Source organism: Quercus lobata, chromosome 5, assembly GCF_001633185.2.
Source record: "Quercus lobata isolate SW786 chromosome 5, ValleyOak3.0 Primary Assembly, whole genome shotgun sequence".
Classification (NCBI taxonomy): Eukaryota; Viridiplantae; Streptophyta; class Magnoliopsida; order Fagales; family Fagaceae; genus Quercus; species Quercus lobata.
In genome coordinates this window covers 63,652,306-63,674,175 of record NC_044908.1, presented here as the reverse complement: position 1 = coordinate 63,674,175, position 21,870 = coordinate 63,652,306, and the positions used below count along the sequence as shown (strand labels likewise).

Genomic DNA, 21,870 nt, shown 5'->3' with positions numbered 1-21,870 from the left:
CACTTGATATGAAGGTTACCACAAAATTTAAAATTCTAATGAATAACTATCATTTCTTAATTATCTATAATCTCCTCATTCTTATCCAATTCACTTCAAAGCTTCTATAAATAAGTTTTTAATTCATTTTATGTGATTCCTTTAACGTTTATGTGATTTACTTGTCAACTATTGATATTCTACAAGATTCCTTTTATTGATCATTGCTTTCTAATTATTTATATGACCTTCACTTTTTTATTCAACTTTCATACAAGATAGATCATTTAAGATACCAATCATATATATCATGGTTGTACCAAGTGGATATCCTATCTAATTGCCACGTGTACTACATAATAAATTATTATGTAGTACACAAGGCAACTAGATAGGATATCCACTATTAGTCAAGCTATTGTTGAGAGTGATGTAAAGATTTGTATAAATGTTATTAATAGACCATTCATAGCATCTCCATGGAGTATCCAGGTTCTATGTTCAGACACTACCAAGTTAGCAGCTCTTTGTCAGTCTATTCAGTTCAAATGGGCTCCTAGAGAAGCAAATCAAGCCGATCGTGTTTTGGCTCCCTAATCTTTTAAAAATAAGTACTAAAGTTGTTTTATTCTTAGCTCTACTGCTTCTTCTTTTTCTTTTTCTTTTTTGTGATGTATTAGCTCTTGAGCAAGCTAAGATTCTGGTTTCTAGTTTGCAGTTTTTGTTCCTTTGTTTTTAGTTTGTTGTTTTTGTTCCTTTGTTAATAAAATTTGTTGAATATAAAAAATATATATATTACTATTAACTTTATATTAACAGTTTTTTTTAATTATTGTTTCTCAATAAAATTATACATTGTAATGGTTTGTAACAAAAACCGCACAAAGCACGGGTCTTCAATTAGTAGTTGATGAAAACTTATAATTAATTTATAAGTCATAAAACTTGTAAGCATCACCCACCAATCCATATGATTGATTTCTTCCTCATGTTAAAAACAAGTGGTACCTCAAGTAGGGGGGTTGCTAGAAGACTAAGGGAAGTCAAATTTCCCCAAACATGATATAGTAAAGATGGTTTTGGGAGTGATGGATTTTTGAAACTGTTTGATATATGGATAGTGCGTAAGAGGAGTTAGAGATGGTGATCTACCCTGGGATGCTTCTCTTATTTATGACAATGATACTTTTACACTTTTTTTTTTTTTTTTTTACATCTAGCTTTTTACATTCACTTTCATGTTTAAAATGCAGACATTTTTGTATTAATTGTAAATATTGATTAACAAAAAAAAAAAATAGTAGATGCAAACGACTGTGAGAGAACATGACTTTTGGGGTTTGGAGCAAAATGATTGCATAATTGCAAGGGTTTGTTCTAGTCTTTATTTCCTAATCTAAGGTGATTGCTAAAAATATACCCCTTAAGGGAGAATAATCGAGAATACATAATTACACACTACTTTTGCCCATTATATATGTCAAAAGCTTGTAACTTAACTGGTTGACATTTCTTGGTACTTTCAAATAAGAAATTCAATATTTGAATACCCCTCCTCCAACTATCATAGTATCAAATTTATAAAATAAAATAAAAATGCCCCTAAGCAAGCATGCAATGTTATACATGACTACCACCATGGTGCTAAACTTAAAATTATGTCCTCCACGCCTACCGGACCATGTCCCCTCATGCCTTAATTTCAAACCCACAGGCTTGGGTTAATAACCAATGTTGGAAAAGATCTTAAAAAGTGATTGCCCAAGTATTTGGGACTCGAGGAATACCAGTTGCATTGCTAGAGACTAGAGAGTTTAGGTTGAAAGTGCTCATGAGAAGGACCGTACTGGGAGGCCCAATACACTTTGGTTTATAGATTATGTGCCCAAGAAGCCCAAAACTCTAGTGGTGGTTCCTAGTAAATTCGTGGCCTTCCTCCATCAGTTACTTTATTCGGCTAGAAGAGCCACTATATCACTCTGTAGAAATTTTTTATTCCATTGGGTTTAAAGGCCCAATACAGTCCAATATCGTTTTCTATGTCATTGGACTTTGAGGTCTAATTCGTGTAGTGTTGTCCATTAATATCATTGGACTTCGAGGCCCATATATGTGCTGTGTCGTCCATTATTATATTGGGTTTGGGCTTCATTGAATAAAATTGATATGAAAAAGGAGCTCTGAACGACTTTTAACTAGATTTTTGTTTTTTTGAGTAACTTTTAACTAGACTTTAGGAGGATCAATTCACAACTGGGAATTATGTAAATTTATTAGGTACTCTTGAGTCTTGAGAATGATATGGTGCACGATTAATCAAATTATCGTTGGTTTTTTGGCAAATGCTTTGCAAATTTTACACCACTCAAAAGAGTCAAAAATCTATATTTTTGGTCGACAATAAACATGTTTGGTTTAACCAAAATTTTAAGTCATGCATATCATTTGAAAACATTGATGTAGTGTGTTTATATAGCAGGATTTAGGCAAATGAATTTTGAAAGTTCAAATAGTGTATAAAATACCCTTGAACGTTTAGACTTCCAATTACAAAATAATCAATTCAAGTTTTATGACAAACAACAAGTGTGCGAAAAATGAACACAAGCTATAAACAGAATTGGTAAACAATCTAAGCCAATTAAAATCACATCCACATCAGAAAATAAAAGGCAAAGATTGAGGGAAGAGAGATGCAAATACAAGGACAACATAACGATGTGTTATCGAAGAGGAAACCGAAGCCCTCGGCGTAAAACCTCTCCGCCGCCCTTCAAGCGGTAAATAATCTACTAGAAAATGTAGTTGGGATACATTAACAACAATAGACCCTCCAAGTCTAATCTACCTAGTGTACCTAAGCCCTTCAAGTTTCTTACTCCAACAAGGTTGCGCTGAATCTATTTCTTTTCTAACTTTTCGGATTTCGCTACTTGACCATAACATCAACCAATGTGAAATTGGTTCCATCTTAATTGCTTCCCAGAACATCAAACAGCCCTCTCACAGTAATGGATATGGTGAGAAAATATTTTGGTAAAAGGCCTCTCAAGGATTTAACAATGGAGAGGAAGAGAGTAAAGGAATTTGAAGAGTCTCTTATGTGAAGATTGTGGATGAATCAATCTTGTTTTACTCTAGGGTTTCTCTCTCAAAATTCTTTCTGGAAGTTGTCTTTCTTTCGTGGGTATGAGGGGTATTTATACTGCGGTGAGAATGGAATATGAAGAGTCAGGTTTTTCAAAACAGGGCTGGCTCGCGACTTGACTGAGTCGCGAGATCCAGCCGCGAGATAATTGAACAGCCAGTTGTCCTGTTTTGTCCTATAGTGCTCCAGCTAGCATGACACTTCAACTTCTGGCATGCTTGGCACGTGTGCAACTTCTGGCGGCTTGCAGCCGCGAGTCACCCGCGAGATCCAATCGCGAGTCTTTGTTTTTTCTTGCACACTCTTGAGCATTTCTTCACACTATCTCACTCACTACCCTTACAAAAATCCCACCTAAATACAGCGTTATAATTGTTGAAATACAAGCAAATTTGGCACGGAATAAAGCCAACAAGATGGTTGATTAAATTCAACCTTACAAATTTGAATTTGAGTGATTAAAATTCAAATAACTTGTTTGGATAGTTTTAAAGCATCCAAGATTTGAATTTGACAAAATTCACTGCAAATTTATAAACTTTCAAAATCCTTAGATTTGAAATCAAGACATTTTAAATTTAATGATTACAAATTCAAATCTAAATTCAAATTCAAGTTTTTGAGAGCAACCTAAAACCATTCGCTGTTTTGTTGGAGACATGAAGCCAAGACTAATTATGCATCTTTTCTCACAAATTGTGGTGGAAAACGTAGCAAAAAGTTTATAGACACAAATTTTGTCACACACTTATTCATAACTTATGCATGTGTCAAATAGTGATTAAATTATTTTTCACCAAGTACCTATGATGGTCCTAATATCCTATATATAAATGATATAATCCAATCACAAATTCACAAATATACAAGTTGTGGTAAAATGCATGGTAAAATGTGTCCCTAAAAGAATTATTGAAAACCGAAGAACATATCAGTCACACTGGTCTATGACTCTATGGCACATCAATGACAAGGAATGAAAGGCCACAGTTTCGTAGTCAAGCAACTAATACGAAGTCTATCACTTTGTTTTATCATGCCATGTGACATTTGCTTGGAGGATAAAACTTGACATTCAATCTGGAGAGAGAAATTTGCAAAAATTTTAGAATATTCCAACAATTTAATTAATTGAAAACGCATCTTTGACAAAAAATTTCTCCCTTTATAGAAACAAGCCAACGAGGTGCTAAATCATCTATCCATTCACAATTTTCGCCATGTTTGTTTTTTATAATAAGCTTTTCTACAAAAGCATATCTTGCGACTTAGAAATGTTGTACATTTTCTCAGTAAACAACGTGGTCACCCATTTTTCTCCAACTAATGTCTTGCATTTCGAGAAGTTCTTTTTGGATATTCCATTTGCCATCTGTATGCCAACTTGACAGGTCAGATTACACTTTGTTTTTCCTTCCCCTTGTTTGATTGGCTAGCAATAGAAATAAAGAAAAGCAAAAAAATTAAAACACGTAAGTAAAAAATTTAAAACACGTTAAAATGACAGATTGATAGTAATAAGTAAAAAAGTTATTTTAATTATATGTGATAGAGAAGCGGAAAATAATCCATCTCCAGCTCGTCCAAACGGATCGTCCAGAGCCTACAGTGCAGGTTGATCCAAGAGTTAACCCAGAAGGAGAAACGTTCATGGACAATAGCACCACTCTATAATTTAAGTCTCCCATGGACAACATGCTCGTCCATGAGGGTCGTCCATGAACAATCATCGGATATCCTTGGACGACCAAACCGTCCTACACCAGACAGACGAAAGCGCAACACTTAGAACTTTCGACTAAACCCGCAACTATCTCAACAAATCCTTCAAATAAGTTAACTTCCGTTAGCGGTTACAGTTTTATAGCCGTTGAAGAAGTTAACTCCGGACTTGTTGGCTTCCACAAATCCTGGGGAGGTTATTGGACAAATAACCGTCCCAGACTCCCTATATAAAGGACCGGTCTGAACCCGACAGCGGTAAGATTTTTCTAAGACAATTTTCCCAAATACTTGGAACATCCTTCTCTGCGAGACTAACTTCTCCATCGGAGGGGATTCGACCGGTCTTCTCCAGTCTCCTCTTTGATTGTGTTTTGTTCCTTGTAGGCCTTCAACCGTTTCGATAGCCCACCGAAGCCAGGCCATCCACCTTACTGATTCGGAGCGATATCAGTTGGCGCCGTCTGTGGGAAGAGGTTGTTTTGCGACTTTCTTTTCCGCGACAAAGGGTTAGGATGGTCAGGACCAGGTCGAGGGCTACTAGCCCTGGCCGTTAGGGAAGCAGAGGCGCTTCAAGTGATCCCCAGCGTGATCGCCAATCTGCACCAGTCATGCAGACGTCGTCCGTTCAGCATGTGCAATCCATGGCGGCTGCAATGGCGGAATTGACTCGCTAAAACCAGGAGTTAAAAATGGAGATCAATCAGAGAAGACAGACACGTGAGGAACACGAAGGAGGAGGATAGACACAAGGCCATGGTGACAGAGAGAATACTGAGATTGGAAGTCAGTTTAGAGGCACCACTTCACGAGTGGTGCCACACTTGAAAGAGGAGATGGACCAAATGAAGAAAGTCATGGAGGAGATGAAGGAGAACATGAGGAGGACGAATCCTATAGAAGATTTGGTCCACAGAACTGACCCTCCTTTTACGGCTTCCATCAATGGCCACCCTCTACCATCAAAGTTCAAACTGCCTTCCCTGTACTCGTATGATGGGACGCATGACCCATTTGATCACATTGCAACATTCAAGACAACGATGCACCTTCAAGGGGTCCCTGATGAAATCATGTGTCGAGCCTTCCCTACTACCCTTAAAGGCCCGGCACGAGTTTGGTTCAGTAAAATACCCCCAAGTTCCGTAAGTTCTTTCGAAGAGTTGAGCAAATTGTTTGTTAACAATTTCATCGGAGGACAGAGGCACAAGCGTTCTTCGTCCAGCTTGCTCACCATAGAACAAGGGGAAAACGAAAGCCTGCGATCATTCATCACTCGTTTCAACAGAGAAGCCCTTAGTATGGATGAGGTAGATGACAAACTTCTATTAGCGGCCTTCCATAACGGGATCAACTCTGACCTATTTATCCACAAGCTATATGAGAAGGAGCCTCAAACCATGGCCGAGCTCGTCCATTCGGCTCAGAACTTCATGAATGCAGAAGATGCGATCATAGCCAAGAAGAGGAAAAGAGCTAAAAGGATGGAAGCGCACCCAGCTCGACACTCAGAACAAGCCCCTCGTCCAAAGAAGGGACGGACGGAAGATAAGAAGGAACGAGATAACAGGAAGACAGGTCCCTTGGGAAGAAGCCAGAATTATACGCCCCTGAACGCTCCACTTGATCAGGTGCTCATGCAAATCAAAGACGATCCTTCTTTAAAATGGCCAGAGAAGATGAAGGGGGGTCCCAATAAGCGCAATAAGAACAAATATTGTCGCTTTCACAGGGACCATGGGCATGACACGGATGAGTGTTATGACCTGAAACAGCAAATTGAGAACCTTATCAGACAAGGAAAGTTGAGGCACTTTGTTGGAAGGGATCATAAAGATGAGAAGTTGAAAGGCAAAATGGAGGAATCATCCCGGCCCCCATTAGGAGAGATAAGGATTATCGTCGGAGGGAACTCAATGGGGCAATCTTCCAAGTCGAAGAAGACGTATCTCAAAGTGGTACAAAACGTCCAGCTCTCTAGACGATCACCAAGGACGAGATCAATGGACGAGCCAACCATTTCCTTCACCGACGAAGATGCTGAAAGGATCCATCACCCGCATGACGATGCGATCGTCATTACACTACTTGTTGCAGATTATACAACCAAGAGAGTGTTAGTTGACAATGGAAGCTCAGCAGACATATTGTACTACCCTGCCTTCCAACAGATGAGACTTGGACGGGATCAACTTCGTCCAGTTTGCTCACCACTGATAGGATTCGGAGGAATGAAGGTGCAGTCCGTGGGTACCATTACATTACCAGTTGCGGTAGGGTCATACCCGCAACAGATAACCAGGGAAGTCAATTTCCTCATGGTAGACTGTACCTCTTCATACAATGCCATTATTGGAAGATCAACTCTTAATAGTTGGAAGGCGATAACCTCTACTACCATCTATCAGTCAAATTTCCTACGGAGTACGGGATAGGGCAAGCACAAGGAGATCAGTTGGCAGCTAAAGAATGCTACTTAGCCATGATGGCTTTGGACGAGCAGGTGCAGATAATGAGCATCGAGGAAAGAAGAGTTGTTGCAGAGCCCACGGAAGTATTGGAAGATGTTCTTTTGCAAGAAGATGATCCCGAGAAATTTACCAGAATTGGAACAGGTATGAAGGAGAAGGCAAGAAAAGACCTCATCCAGTTCCTGAGAAAAAGTATCGACGTTTTTGCATGGAGTCATGACGACATGCCAGGAATCGACCCAAGTGTGATCACTCATCGATTGAATGTGTACCCCTTTTTTAAGCCTGTTCGTCAGAAGAAGAGGGTATTCGCTCTCGAGAGGGACAAGGCGATCAAGGAAGAGGTTCAGAAACTGACCACGGCACAGTTCATTAAGGAAGTCTATTACCCGGATTGGTTAGCCAATGTGGTGATGGTGAAGAAAGCAAATGGAAAGTGGAGAATGTGCGTAGACTTCACTGACTTGAACAAAGCATGTCCCAAGGATAGTTATCATCTGCCATGCATTGATCAATTGGTGGACTCTACTGCTGGCCATCAGTTGCTGAGCTTCATGGACGCCTTCTCAGGATATAATCAGATCAAGATGGATGAAGCTGATCAGGAAAAAACTTCCTTCATTACCAGCCAAGGCTTGTTTTGCTACAAAGTGATGCCCTTCGGTTTAAAGAACGCAGGGGCAACTTATCAAAGGTTGGTAAATCACATGTTTCGTCCACAGATAGGACGGAATGTGGAGGTTTATGTCGACGACATGCTTGTGAAGAGCATAGACGAGGGAAGCCATCTAGATGACCTACAAGAAACCTTTGAAACACTTCGGCGATATAAGATGAAGTTGAACCCAAGCAAGTGTGCATTCGAAGTATCGTCGGGAAAGTTTCTGGGGTTCATGGTCTCGCAAAGAGGAATCGAGGCGAATCCAGACAAGATCCAAGCTATATTGGACATGAAGCCACCGAAGAGTATCAAGGAAGTCCAATCCCTCACAGGACGAGTTGCCGCTTTGAACAGGTTTATTTCGAAAGCCACTGACAAATGTTTACCTTTCTTTAAAGTCCTCAGGAAAACATTTGAATGGACGGACGAATGTCAAAGGGCCTTCCAAGACCTGAAGGACTATCTCACAATTGCCCAATTATTAAGTCCATCCATGCAAGGAGAAGAACTGTACCTATACTTAGCGGTGTCCCCACACGCCGTAAGTTCAGCTTTAATCAGAGAAGAGGGGAAAGTACAAAAATCAGTGTACTACACTAGCCGGGCACTCAGAGGAGTAGAGGGAAGGTATCCACTTATAGAGAAATTGGCTTTTGCACTGATAACGGCTTCTAGGAAGTTAAGACATTACTTCCAAGTTCATGTCATCAATGTCATGACGGACCATCCGCTTAAGAAGGCAATGAACAAGCTAGAAGCCGCAGGACGGCTGATTCAGTGGGCAGTGGAACTTAGTGAATTCGACATTCGGTACCAACCGAGAAATGCAATAAAGGCTCAAGCCCTAGCAGATTTCATCGCAGAGTTCACTCCGAGTTACGAGGATCTGGGGGAAGGAGAGTACAATAACAAATGGGTCGTCCATGTAGATGGATCGTCTACATTGTATGCTGGAGGAATAAGAGTTGTTTTGCAGTCGCTAGAAGGAGACAAATTAAAGTACAAGGCCCGTTTGCAATACCAGACTACTAACAATGAAGTGGAGTATGAAACCCTTTTAAAGGGGTTGGAGTTGGCCAAGTCCGTAGAAGCAGACTCAATACTTGTCTTGGGAGACTCTCAATTGGTCATAGGCCAAGTAAATGGGACATGTGAAGCCAAGGAAGACAGAATGAAGAAATATCTAAGAAAGGTAGTACGCCTTGTAAAGAAATTCAAAAAAGTAGATTTTGTTCAAATCCCAAGGGAAGAGAATGTGGAAGCAGATACTCTGGCGAAGGAAGCGTCTGCGAATGAAGCGTTGGACGAGATGGATGAAGTGCATTACATGCCAAGTATAGACCTTCTAGAAATGATGCAGATAGAGGGTGACGGAAATTGGATGACCCTAATAGTGTCATACTTAAAGGACGGAAGGCTTCCAGAAGAGAAGGACGAAGCTAGGAAGCTCAGGGTCAAGTCAGCTAGGTATGTACTTATGGACGAGGTGTTATACAAAAGAGGCTTTTTCCAGCCTCTCTTAAGATGTTTGGTCCGAACGAGGCAAATTACATGTTGAGGGAGGTTCACAAAGGAGCATGCGGAAACCATTTGGGAGCCAGATCACTCGTCCATAAAGTCATCCGTAGCGGATTCTATTGGCCAACCATCCAAGCTGATGCTAAGGCATATGTCAAAGTATGTGATCAATGTCAACGCTTCAGCAACATTCCCAGACAGCCAGTAGAATATCTCACGCCAATGATGGCCCCTTGGCCTTTCGCGCAATGGGGACTAGACATTTTAGGGCCCTTTCTGACTGGAACTCGGTAAATGAAGTTTCTGGTGGTAGGAATAGATTACTTCACAAAATGGGTGGAAGCCGAACCCTTAGCTAAAATTACGCAGTAGAATGTCAAGAACTTCATCTGGAAGAACATTGTATGCAGATTCGGGGTACCTAGAGTACTAGTGTCTGACAATGGACGACAGTTTGACGACACACCTTTCAAGGAATTTTGTGAACAGCTTGGAATGAAGAACCATTACTCCTCACCCTCCCACCCACAGGCCAATGGCCAGGCAGAAGTAGCGAACCAATCCTTACTGAAATTCATCAAGACTCGGCTCGAAGGGGCAAAGGGAATATGGCCGGATGAATTACCATGTGTTTTATGGGCTTATAGAACGACAGCGAGAACTCCAACAGGAGAAACTCCTTTTAAACTAGCCTATGGAAGTGAGGCAGTTATACCGACAGAAGTACACATGACGAGCCACAGGGTGAGGAAGTATCAAACTGAAGAAAACGAAGAACAACTCCGTCTTAACCTTGACCTTATGGACGAGGTCAGGATGGATGCAGAACAGAGGACAGCGAGGTACAAAAATCTCATGGCAAGGCAATATGACGCCATGGTGAAGCCTAGGCGTTTCAACATCGGGGATCTCGTCCTGAAGAGGGTTACCTTGGCAACAAGAAACCCGACCTACGGGAAACTTGGCCCAAATTGGGAAGGACCTTATAGGGTTATCAACTGCAAAAGGCAAGAATCCTATTGTTTGGAAGCTTTGGATGGGCGGAGGCTGGAACACCCTTGGAATGTTGAGCACCTCAGGAAATACCATCAATGAGTGCTGACTCTTCACCAGTGTCCTTGGACGAGATACCTGGACGAGCAGAAGTGTTTACTACTATCGTGTGTTTTAAGTATTTTAATAATCCCCTAGAAAGTACATTAGTGTTTTCACTTTTGTGCTATTCATGGACGAGTTGGTTTGTATTTTTAATTCAATAAGGCACTAGCTCACGAGCATGTGCCATGCCTGTGGACGAATGTTTACATAAGTTTGGATTTTCAAATATATATATTGTGTTTTCAAGTATATTATTGGAATCCTTTGTATGTTCATTCAGATTGATCCACAAAAAAGAAAGATAAGCATGGACGAATGAAATCCTTGGACGCAAGGATATATCGTCCATAAGCTTTCCTCCAAAGGAAAAATGAAACAAGGTACATCCGTCCAAAGCATGAGAGGAGATGAAACCTAAGCTAAAAATAAAGCTAAGGTCCATCCGTCCAGAGCATAAGACGGGATGAAACCTAAGCTAAAAATGAAGCTAAGGTCCATCCGTCCAGAGCATAAGACGAGGTGAAACCTAAGTTAAGGGTATACCCGTCTAAAACTTAAGACGAGATGAATTCCTAGACACAGACGAGCAAGGACTTCAAAACTAGCTTAACAATCCATTGCATTGGACGAGAAATCGCTGGAAAGTCTAATCATCAAGGACGACAAAATGATCGTCCATAATTTTGAATGATGAAAAAATCTAGCTAAAAGGAATCAATTTACTCTATCTTGGTGATGTAATAAAAATTCACCCCCATACTCAAGACGAGGCGAACTGAATTCCTAGGTGGACGAACCACACAGTCAAATGATATGACTTATGAAAATAAAAATTTCATACATAAAGCTGGAAATGTATATATTCAAACACAATGGAAGATGAAAATAGAAGTATTCATTTTTTTCATGAAATTCAAAGAAGGGTGGACGACCCACGTCCAAAAACCCCTTAAGTTGTGAAAATGAAACTGTACATAAAACTCGTCCACAATCTTGGACGAGACAATTGTACTTGTATGAACTGGAATAAAAAAAAAAAGAAATAAAGCCCAAAACAACAGGTACTTCCAGATAAAAGTAAAACAAATTTTCAAGGAAATTGCAAATCATTTAGGCAAACTAGCCTTGGGGTCGTCCTGAGTGACTTCAGTATTAGCGTCGTCCATGATGTTGACGTCCTCGGAACTCGTCTGCAACTAGGAACTCTCTGTGGCAAAAGGAAGCTTAAAGGAGTTGAAGTCCAAATCAGGATATGCCTCTTTGGCATCGGCACGGAAATCTTCATAGCCAGCTGCATAATGACTATCTAGATGATTCTTATACTCGTCAGACTTCTTAAAGGCCGCAATAGCTTCTTCACATGCCTTCTCCAAGGACGAGGTAAGCTCTGAAACTTGTCCTTCGAGATGGACGATGCGGATATCCTTCTCTAAGTTGTCAGCTTTGAGCTCTTCCACTTCGTTCTTCAGCTTCGTCTTGCTTCCCAGTAGACGATTAAAATCCTTAGTCAACCTAATGACCTCCCCCTTCTTGAGCAAAACCTCATGGCTTAGCTCCTTAGCCTTATCCTTGGCCGTCTTAGCATCTGAAGCAAGCTCCTTGGCTTGACAGGTTGCTATATAAAACTTTGACATAGCCTGCATTTGGACGAAAAAGAGTTAGACATTTCATTCAAGATAAAATGTTTATACACAAGGACGAGGAAGAAACTTACCTTGAAAAGGTCATGGATGCCATAGCGTTCAAACTCCTTCACTGACATGTTGTAACATTCGTTAACTTCACGCTCAGTGACGATCCTTTTGAACGTCCTCCATGCATAACCCTCGTCCAGAACCAAATTAGGTGGATGATCAGAGGACTCAGAAGGGCTAGGCTTATGAGAAGCTTTGGGAGGAGGGGGAGGATCAGACTGGACAGGATGAACTGTTTAGACGGGCTCCACGTCCACCAGAGGTTCGTCCAAGTTCACTGTTGGTGGTACAAACTTAGGAACCTTTGGAAGGGGAGTCTTACTTGACTTTTGCTTCTTGTGACCACGACGACTCGGGAGGTCGTCCAGATCCACAGTACTTGAGATTGGCTTAGACTTCCTCTTCCCAGCCTGGACGGAAGCCACTTTGGCAGTAGGGGCAGCAACATCCTCGTCCCCGCTAGTCACTGTTTTCTCTTTATTTTCCCTCATCGTACTTATCCCTATGACGAGAAAAATTTTAAAAAAAAAAAGAGAAAAAGAAAGGAGAGCTGGAGTAATAACATATAATGGATGACACTTACTTCGACGAGTCAACTCTTCGTGACTTAAGTTCTCAGCAGTAGGAACTGGACCAAGTCCCCAAGTTGCTAGACGACTAAGGGTAACTAAGTCATGGAAAGTCCTTCCTGAAAAGGTGCGAACCACTTCTATCCGGTCCAAGAAAAACTTATCCAAGTGTGGACGAACAACAGCTGCATCACCAAGAGAAAGGGTTAGACGATTGACAAATATAAAAAAAAAAAAATTAAAGGACAAACGGGATAAAATGGAAAGAAAAACATACCCTCAGGACGAAGATGACCTAGAGGGCTGGTAAAAGGTGGGAAGAGGGGATTACCCACATCAGCTGGGTCCCCAGCCCAATTTCCAGAAATAATAAAAAAAAAAATTTTTCCAAAGCTGGTCAGACGAACTATGGCCCTTTATTAAACTGTAATATGAACCTCTGGACGAGAACTGGTAGAAACCAGTAGATTTTTTTATCTCTAAGGGCTTATAACAGTAAAGGAACTCGTCCACTGTAATTGGACGGTCCCCTTCCAATGCCTTACGCCATAATACTTGCATGGCAACTATCGTCCTCCAACCATTAGGGTTGAGCTGGTTAGGTCCAATACCCAACCTTTGGAAGAGGTCTCTGCAGAAAGAATTTAGAGGAAACCTAAGACCAGCCAAAAGGTAAGAAACGTATACCCCTAAGCCAGAGGAAGGAGAACAACACCATTCTCCGGCCTTGGGTAGACGAGGGTTAAGCTCTTTAGGGATTTGATATCTATCTACAAGAGTTTTTAACTTTGCACCGTCTAAGGTGGATGCTACCTCTGGGGCACAACTATAGATAACATCTTCTTCGTCCTCTTCCTCGTCTTGAGGGGGACTAGATGGCTGTCTGGACGAACTAGCCCCAGATCCAGAAGCCGCCCTACGTCGTTGTTCCTGAAATTCCTCTAAGGGAATGCCAGGAACCCCAGACGAGTAATGCTCGTCTGAGGAATCACTACAGGACGAGCTATCTACACTACCCTCACTCCCAGAAGAACCGTCCTGGTACTCGTCTATCTCTCTCTCTAAACTAGTAGACGAAGACATGGTTGAAATGTAGAGGACTTAAAATGAGAAGCCTAAAAAAGAAAGAGGAAATACCTGATGAAACTAGGACAAGAGCTAGACGAGGATCTTGGACGAGTTGGCAGAAGAGAGAATGAGGAAAAAAGTGAGGGGCATGAAAGAGAATGCACTATTTATAGGCCCCAGCAATAGGATCAACGAAACGACACTCACCACTCAGAGATTGACACGTGGCGATTCCTTTGGGAAACGAGATCGACACGATTAGCCAACCAACAGTTTCGCAACACGTGGCGTACAAAAAAGTGAAATTTTGTTAAAATCACAACAATGTCCTGGACGACCCTTTGAACAAAGGGGCAACTGATAGAGAAGCGGAAAATAATCCATCTCCAGCTCGTCCAAACGGATCGTCCAGAGCCTACAGTGCAGGTTGATCCAAGAGTTAACCCAGAAGAAGGAGAAACGTTCATGGACAATAGCACCACTCTATAATTTAAGTCTCCCATGGACAACATGCTCGTCCATGAGGGTCGTCCATGAACAATCATCGGATATCCTTGGACGACCAAACCGTCCTACACCAGACGGACGAAAGCGCAACACTTAGAACTTTCGACTAAACCCGCAACTATCTCAACAAATCCTTCAAATAAGTTAACTTCCGTTAGCGGTTACAGTTTTATAGCCGTTGAGGAAGTTAACTCCGGACTTGTTGGCTTCCACAAATCCTGGGGAGGTTATTGGACAAATAACCATCCCAGGCTCCCTATATAAAAGACCGGTCTGAACCCGACAGCGGTAAGATTTTTCTGAGACAATTTTCCCAAATACTTGGAACATCCTTCTCTGCGAGACTAACTTCTCCATCGGAGGGGGTTCGACCGATCTTCTCCGGTCTCCTCTTTGATTGTGTTTTGTTCCTTGTAGGCCTTCAACCGTTTCGATAGCCCACCGAAGCCAGGCCATCCACCTTACTGATTCGGAGCGATATCAATATGAATTTGAATTTGAATTTGGGACTATTGTATCGTGCAATTATGATTAAAAAGGTTTTAAAAAAAAAAATTGATCCAAAGATTAAGACTAAAAGCGAATTTTTTAACTTACAATTTCAATTATTAAAAGGGTGCTTGCACAATAAATAATCCTATCTTAATTATTACACCATACCTCAATCGTGGTTCCCTAACAAAAGGATGAATCATGAATCAAGAATCAAATTTTTGCCGCCAAGTTTAAAATTCTCATAGTTCCTAGTCCTATAAAACTATTCCATACACTGTGGAATCCTTTGAATCATGGTAAGAACTATGCTCCCTGAAATTTACAATCAAATCGAATGACTTCTAGAAGGTATTTAAAAGACTTCATTAGCAATGGAAGAAGTTGTTGTGCAAACTTCAAACCCAAATAATACGGGTTGATTCTTTAAATATTATATATATTAAAAAACAGAAGAAAGAACTTTTGAAGGCTTTCACAAGATGTGTAATGAGTAAAATGACTTTTGAATTTAGCAAATATGGACCACCTATACTGAATTTCCTATGAATATTAACTTAATTTTGTAGTTAATTTTATTGGCAGGTTGATTATCAAAAAAAAAAAAAAAAAAATGGCAGGTCTTCACAGCTAAAAAACACACAAATGTCTCTTCTTATCACTTGGTGGGCTAGTCTCAAGAAAGAAGGTAAAAAAACTTAAACAAACGCGGTTTTAAAATTGAAGGTAACAGGTTTTAAGAAATTGGTTTAGTGGTTTTTAAAATCTCATAAAATCTATGATGTTTTGAGTTTGAAAATTATAATCAAAGTCTTGAAACCACCTTTAAAAATCCTTTCTATTTTTGATAATAACTTGATGTGTGTAGATTCGTAGAATAGAAAACAATACACAGTTGTGGAATATTCTGAGTTTATGACATTGAATGGTTACAAATAATCCTTTTGAGGGAATGGAAAACTAGAGGCAATATTTATTGGTCTTGGTCATCATGATTTCGTATTCAAACCAACGGTATTTAGAGAAAGGTTGTTTAGCATTATCTGTTGGCGCTGACTGGATGTTGAGGTATGAAAACTTAACGGTTAAGAGTCCTCACACAAAATTCAATAAATTGGGTTTACGACTACGACATTTTCACAGTAGATCTTAGATTGCGGACCGTTACGAGTTTTAATATTGCTTACCAGTAAGACGTAGAATTTATTATAAAAATATTAGGATAAACTAAATAATTGGTCCTTAATTTTTACATCATATTTCAATTTAGTTCCTAATCTTTTAATTGTGTCAATTTAATTCCTAACCTTTCAATGTCGTGTTAATTTAGTCCCTAATGTTATATCTTAGATGGAAATTACTAACATGACTAACGGCCAAAATAAAATTTAAGTTTATTGTCTCATCAACATAAGCTAATTTTTTGCTTTGACCATTAGACAAGTTATAAATTTTCATCCAAAAGATAACGTTAGAGACTAAATTGACACGAAACTAAAATGTTAGGGATCAAATTGACCCAATTGAAAAGTTAGGGATCAAATTGAAATATAGTGTATAGGATAGGGACCAATTGTGTAGTTTACCCAAAATATTATAAACATTGCATTTTTAAGTAGTGAAACGAAATACATTAAAATTTTGAGGGTGAAGCTTGTGTTCAGTGGCCAGTGCCACTGGACACGTTGCAATATAGACACATGTCCAAGATTGGATATATGTTCATATCCTAACGTGTCCAGTGACCACTGACCACTGGACACAAGCCATATTCAAAATTTGAAAATTGGAACTGTTTGGTAGTGTAAGTGTGTAATTAGAACAATAATTTTCAGTATTTAAACAATATTATATGTATTTTTATATATTTTTTCACCGGCATGTATTTCTAAAAAATACAAAACAATGTTATTAGAAAACATTTCCTAATGGCGTTAAAACTGGCTCAATTTTCTCACCCAATCTCAAACACCCCCACCTCATCCCCACTCAAACCATTTACTTAAAAAATAAAATTATAAATAAAAAAAATCCAGGAAACGGCTACGCTGTAATCTCAGCTGAGCCAGACTGGCAACCGTTAGATTCCAACGTGGGAGAAGAATCTTGAAGATTGATAGTGACCTCGGATGCTCCTCTCATGTTAAATCAACGGCCCAGATTTTTCCAACCCTTCTTTCCTAAAACAAAACAACACAAAAAAAACACCTTACACTTATCACCCAAAAATTGAAAAACCACTCTGCCTCACGAACACGCATACATATATACACACACACCAAAAAGAAGAAAAAGGTCCTTCTCAATTGCCACTCAACACAGTTGAGAATCCTCGTTGCTATTTGCAGCAACACACCCAAAAAAAAAAAAAAAAATCCCCACGACCAAGTACTCTTGGTGGTGGTGGTCTTGTTCTTTTGGATTCGGATCCGACCCGCATTGTGTCTCGGGTTTGTTCTATTCTATTCTCCTCTTTTTTCTCATCTGGGGTTCCTAAAGAATCATTTGTAGATCTGGGTTTTTTGTGTTGTTTGATTTTCTTGACAATTTTTTTTCTGGGTTGATTTGTTTTTGGATGTGGGTTTTTAAAGTAGATACATTGTTGGTTTATATTCATTGTTTTCTTGACTGTTATGAACATTTACTGCTGCTTCTTTATTTGCTTTGCTTCCAAAGCTGAAATCTTTATCAAGTTTGTGTTTGGTTTCCAAGAAAATTAGGATAATGGAAAGAAAAAGAATAAATATTCTTTTAATCCTCTGTGTGTGTGTTTTGGTTTATTCTGATGTTTCTCCAAAGGAAGATCCTAGTCCTAGGTTGATTGTGATATCCTTATAAAGAGGAATTCTTTTGACTTAAGATCTCTTTTTCATGATTTGAAAGGGAAAGAGTTCGTTTAGCTTAAAATTGGGATAAATTAGTTAATGATTAAAAGTTTCAAAATTGAGCCTCTTTTTTATGTCATGTCATGCTTCTTTATAATAGAAAGGGGGTTTGTTCAGTTTGATTCTTAGCTGATTCATTCATTCTGTTGGTTTCTCTGCAGCTACATTGTAAGCTGCCAAAATGGTTGCGCAGGAGTTTACAGTCGATTTGAATAAGCCCCTTGTCTACCAGGTACTGTTACATTTCCATAAAGTCTCTCATAAAATCTATAGTAATGGTATTCACCTAACCAAATTATGCTACTGTTTCCTGGGTTGAAGCTTTTTTCTTGCAAGAAGTTAACCGCTTTTTTATTCTCAACCAATTATTGGAACTTTTAAATTCATTGGCAAAAGCATGTCAATCCATATTTTAATTTGAATTTACATAAATGTTGTTATGCTAATGGTTTTGGTATGCATGTTAACTTAAAACAATCTTTCACAGGTCGGCTATCTTGGTGAATCTTATCAGGAGTGGGTTCACCAACCTATTGTTAGCAAGGAAGGCCCTCGATTTTTTGAGAGTGATTTTTGGGAGGTACAATCTCTTTGTTTGCACATAGGAACCTTATTTCCATTAGGACATAGGTTACAACATGCATATATTTAGTTGCAAGAATGCTTATGTTTATGCACTTGTATAATTAGTAGTTTAATTTTTCTTTTTTGGAGATTAGATACAGCAGCAAATTTGACTCGTTACTACTTGAAACAGTTCTTGACCCGCACTGTTTGGTGGGCAATTCCAGTCATTTGGCTGCCAGTTGTATGCTGGGCCATCTCCAAGTCTATGCAAATGGGTGTATCGCTTCCTCTTATAGCTTTCCTGGTGGTCTGTGGAGTTTTTCTGTGGACACTTATCGAGTACTCATTGCATCGTTTCCTTTTTCACATCGATACAAAGAGCTATTGGTTAGTTATTATTTTGATCTCTCTCTCTCTCTCTCTCTCTCTCTCTCTCATGTGTGTTCATGTAGACATTTAAAATTTTGTATAATTTTCTAGCATCTGTCCAGAGTTTAGTTGTCTGTTATCAAAATTTGCTTGCACTAAGTTTGTTTTAAATTTTATTTAGGGGAAACACCATTCATTATCTTCTTCATGGCTGCCATCACAAGCACCCAATGGATGGCTTGAGACTTGTTTTCCCACCGGCTGCAACAGCTATCCTTTTATTTCCAGTACGTCTATTCTGCCTTATCCAATATCCTTTTATAAGAATTCAGGGAGTTACCTTTTTAGTTTTTTTTTTTTATAGGTAATAAGAGCTGCTTTTTTAGTTATTGAAATAGAAAATAAATTATGCATTTAATTTTGAAGCATTTGACTTAATATTTTCTGATTGACAGATAGAACAACTTGTGCGTATACTATGTGCCTTAATATAGTTTTTCTTGGACTTAATTTTTCTTTGATTGGTGAGCTACACACACAGCGCCAGTGGGTATTGAATCCACGATCTCACCCTCCACTTTTCTCTTACAAGGAGAGGACATGCCATATGAGCTGGAGCTCATTGACTTGCCTTAGACTTAATTAACTGGATCTTTTTTTCTTGAAATATTGGTCTTCCACTTAAACATTCTATAGCAACCAATCCAATTCTAGTTCCAAATCCATGTACTGTATTCCCACTCATACATACTGACCTTCTAACCAATTCCATGTGAATGTATTTTAACTATTGGCACATGTTTTTATGGGCACTTGTAGCCTGAGATAGGTGAAGATTCAGGATTCTACAAATTAAGAAATTTCAATGTATGAACACTATCATGATTGAACATAAATTTTATGGGTGGGTCTGGACTAAAATATTGTTACTTACTACGTGTATTTACATGTGTTTGTAGTATCCTTTTATATGAGAAAAGGCGAGACAAACTTGTGTACTATTCCTTACTTTGTATATTGTTACTGACTTTGTATACATTTAATTAATCTCTAGAGTGCAAAATGAAGTTCCAGGTAGTTCACATTTAGACTTCTGATAAGTTTTTGTCATAGTTTCACATATTTGATGTATTGTATAAAGTTCTTGTCTGCTAATTCCAACTGTTACTTTCCATTGCTGCCAGTTCTGGAACTTGGTCAAACTTATGTCTACTCCTACAACTACTCCTGCTTTGTTTGGAGGTGGTTTACTGGGTTATGTGATATATGATTGCACCCATTACTACGTCCACCATGGTCAACCAACAAGCAAAGTGCCTAAAGATCTCAAGGTAAGAGCGGGGCGGCAAGTGGTAGTCTATAACTTGCCTCTCCCGTGTTAGATTCCCCCTATATCTTTCAATGAAGAAGTTATTTGTAAAATTGAAGTTTATCTTTTCAGGTGTCTAAAAGAATTTGAAATTTTGGAATCCTAGGAGGTCATTAACCTGTCATTTTTAGATATGTAATCACATTATCAGAAAAGGCATATCGATTTATTGAAGGGCAGGTTATCAAATCAATCTGGTTGGAGCCAACAAATAAGGCTTTGTTTGCTTGTGTTTTGCAGAAATACCACTTAAACCATCATTTCAGAATCCAGGACAAAGGCTATGGGATCACATCATCATTCTGGGACAAGGTGTTCGGAACACTTCCCCCAATGAAAGCTGCTGCGAAAAGTAGATAATTTATCTCAATGAAGCATCTGTTCATTGGTTTTGAGTAGCGAGCTTCTGGGGTTTTTAACATTTTTTCTCTCTAAATATTCTTTAATCTGCTGTCTATTTATTTGATGTAGTATGTCAATCCAAGAAATACCTTCCTGGATAGCTGAATGCTTGCATGTTGTGGACAAGTCAGTTTTTTGGGTGTTCCTTCCATACAGGGGGAAAAGTACTGTATAAATGGAATCTATGTCATGTTTGTTTAAGAAGGAAAAAGTCTCCTCTTGTTTCATATCTTCCCAAATTGTCTAAAATCTAGATTGCTTGTTCATTCGATCGTTTTTTGTCTCTCGAGTAACTTCTATGGCATAAAGTTCTCATCTGAGTGGGTTACTACTTTTTGAAGGGAAGAATTATAAAAGTTATTCAAGATGTGTTGTAAGTTGTTTCTAGTATAAATTGTTGTACTGATATTTTTTTAGATGGAAATCTGTTAGTTCATTGGAAAAAAAAATGAATTTTGTATTTTCTAGTGTTTCCCCTTTTTAAGTGTATGTGTTTTTCCCCATTGTTTTGGATGGAGGGGGTGTTATTACTATTATTTTTTGAGCCCTATTTATTCTTATATTTTTTTGGGATTTGATTTTTGTTAAATTGTTGTTCAAAATAGTTTTTTTTTTTTTAATACAAATTTTGGAATAGGCATTATTTTCTTGGTTACAAGTGGTAGTAGATTTTTCCAAGGGAAATTGTGAGTGTGGCATGCAAATTGAATTTAGTCTTTCTTTGAAAAATGCCCATTTTGTATGTGGAAAACCAAAAGATTAATGATTGATCCACTCTCAAATGCTTAATTTGCACTTGTTATCCAAACCAAAGCGCTTTTAAGGGGTGTTTGGCACTTCGGCTTATGTTATAGATCCTGGTAAGTTAGGAGTAATATAATCGGATTCTTACCACTTTTAGTTTGGTGGGCCTTTTTTGTTCTTTAATTGAGTTCAAATATTAAAATTAGATAAGATATCATCCCATAAGAAAATTTTTATTCTTTCAAACGTATGTATTCCCCTCAAAAATGAGTTTTCAAATATTGGTATCTTCACTTACATAAGGTTTTCTGTAGAAAAATTAGCGGTAACTTAAAATTGCAAATTGTGTGTTTCTGAAAAAGCAGAGCGAAGCTGTGAGTTTTCTAAAACGTGAAAATCTACCGTTTAAAAAACGCAATCTTGCTGATTTCATGGATCCGGAGTCAAACAATTTATAAAATCATGTTTCGGCTAAAAACACCCGTTAAGGCTGTATGAACAGTCCATCCAAATAGGTCCATATTCTTCTAAAATGTAAAAACTATGAATGGCCTATCCAAATAGGCCCATACTCTTCTAACAAGTAAAAACTACTCCTTTAAAATTT

The 21,870-nt window shown here is 38.8% G+C and overlaps 2 protein-coding genes across 2 annotated transcripts; both read left to right on the top strand.

Annotated features, from left to right (window-relative positions):
* Nucleotides 1–6,333: 6,333 nt before the first annotated feature.
* Nucleotides 6,334–7,284, top strand: LOC115990928. Its single transcript, XM_031114695.1, has one exon. The coding sequence runs from the start codon at nucleotides 6,334–6,336 to the stop codon at nucleotides 7,282–7,284; it is 951 nt and encodes a 316-aa protein (XP_030970555.1).
* Nucleotides 7,285–17,126: 9,842 nt separating this feature from the next.
* Nucleotides 17,127–20,785, top strand: LOC115992598 (dihydroceramide fatty acyl 2-hydroxylase FAH1). Its single transcript, XM_031116822.1, has 7 exons — nucleotides 17,127–17,377; nucleotides 17,974–18,044; nucleotides 18,300–18,392; nucleotides 18,570–18,766; nucleotides 18,930–19,035; nucleotides 19,933–20,079; nucleotides 20,358–20,785. Exons 2-7 carry the CDS (start codon nucleotides 17,994–17,996, stop codon nucleotides 20,475–20,477), a joined length of 714 nt encoding a protein of 237 aa, XP_030972682.1. The 5' UTR covers nucleotides 17,127–17,377; nucleotides 17,974–17,993; the 3' UTR covers nucleotides 20,478–20,785.
* The last annotated feature ends 1,085 nt before the right edge of the window (nucleotides 20,786–21,870 follow it).

Coding starts and splice junctions, on each gene's coding strand:
- LOC115990928 (XM_031114695.1), top strand. CDS start 6,334: ATGGAAGCGCACCCAGCTCGACACTCAGAACAAGCCCCTCGTCCAAAG.
- LOC115992598 (XM_031116822.1), top strand. CDS start 17,994: ATGGTTGCGCAGGAGTTTACAGTCGATTTGAATAAGCCCCTTGTCTAC. Junction 18,045..18,299: donor ATAAGCCCCTTGTCTACCAG/GTACTGTTACAT, acceptor AATCTTTCACAG/GTCGGCTATCTTGGTGAATC. Junction 20,080..20,357: donor AAGTGCCTAAAGATCTCAAG/GTAAGAGCGGGG, acceptor TGTGTTTTGCAG/AAATACCACTTAAACCATCA.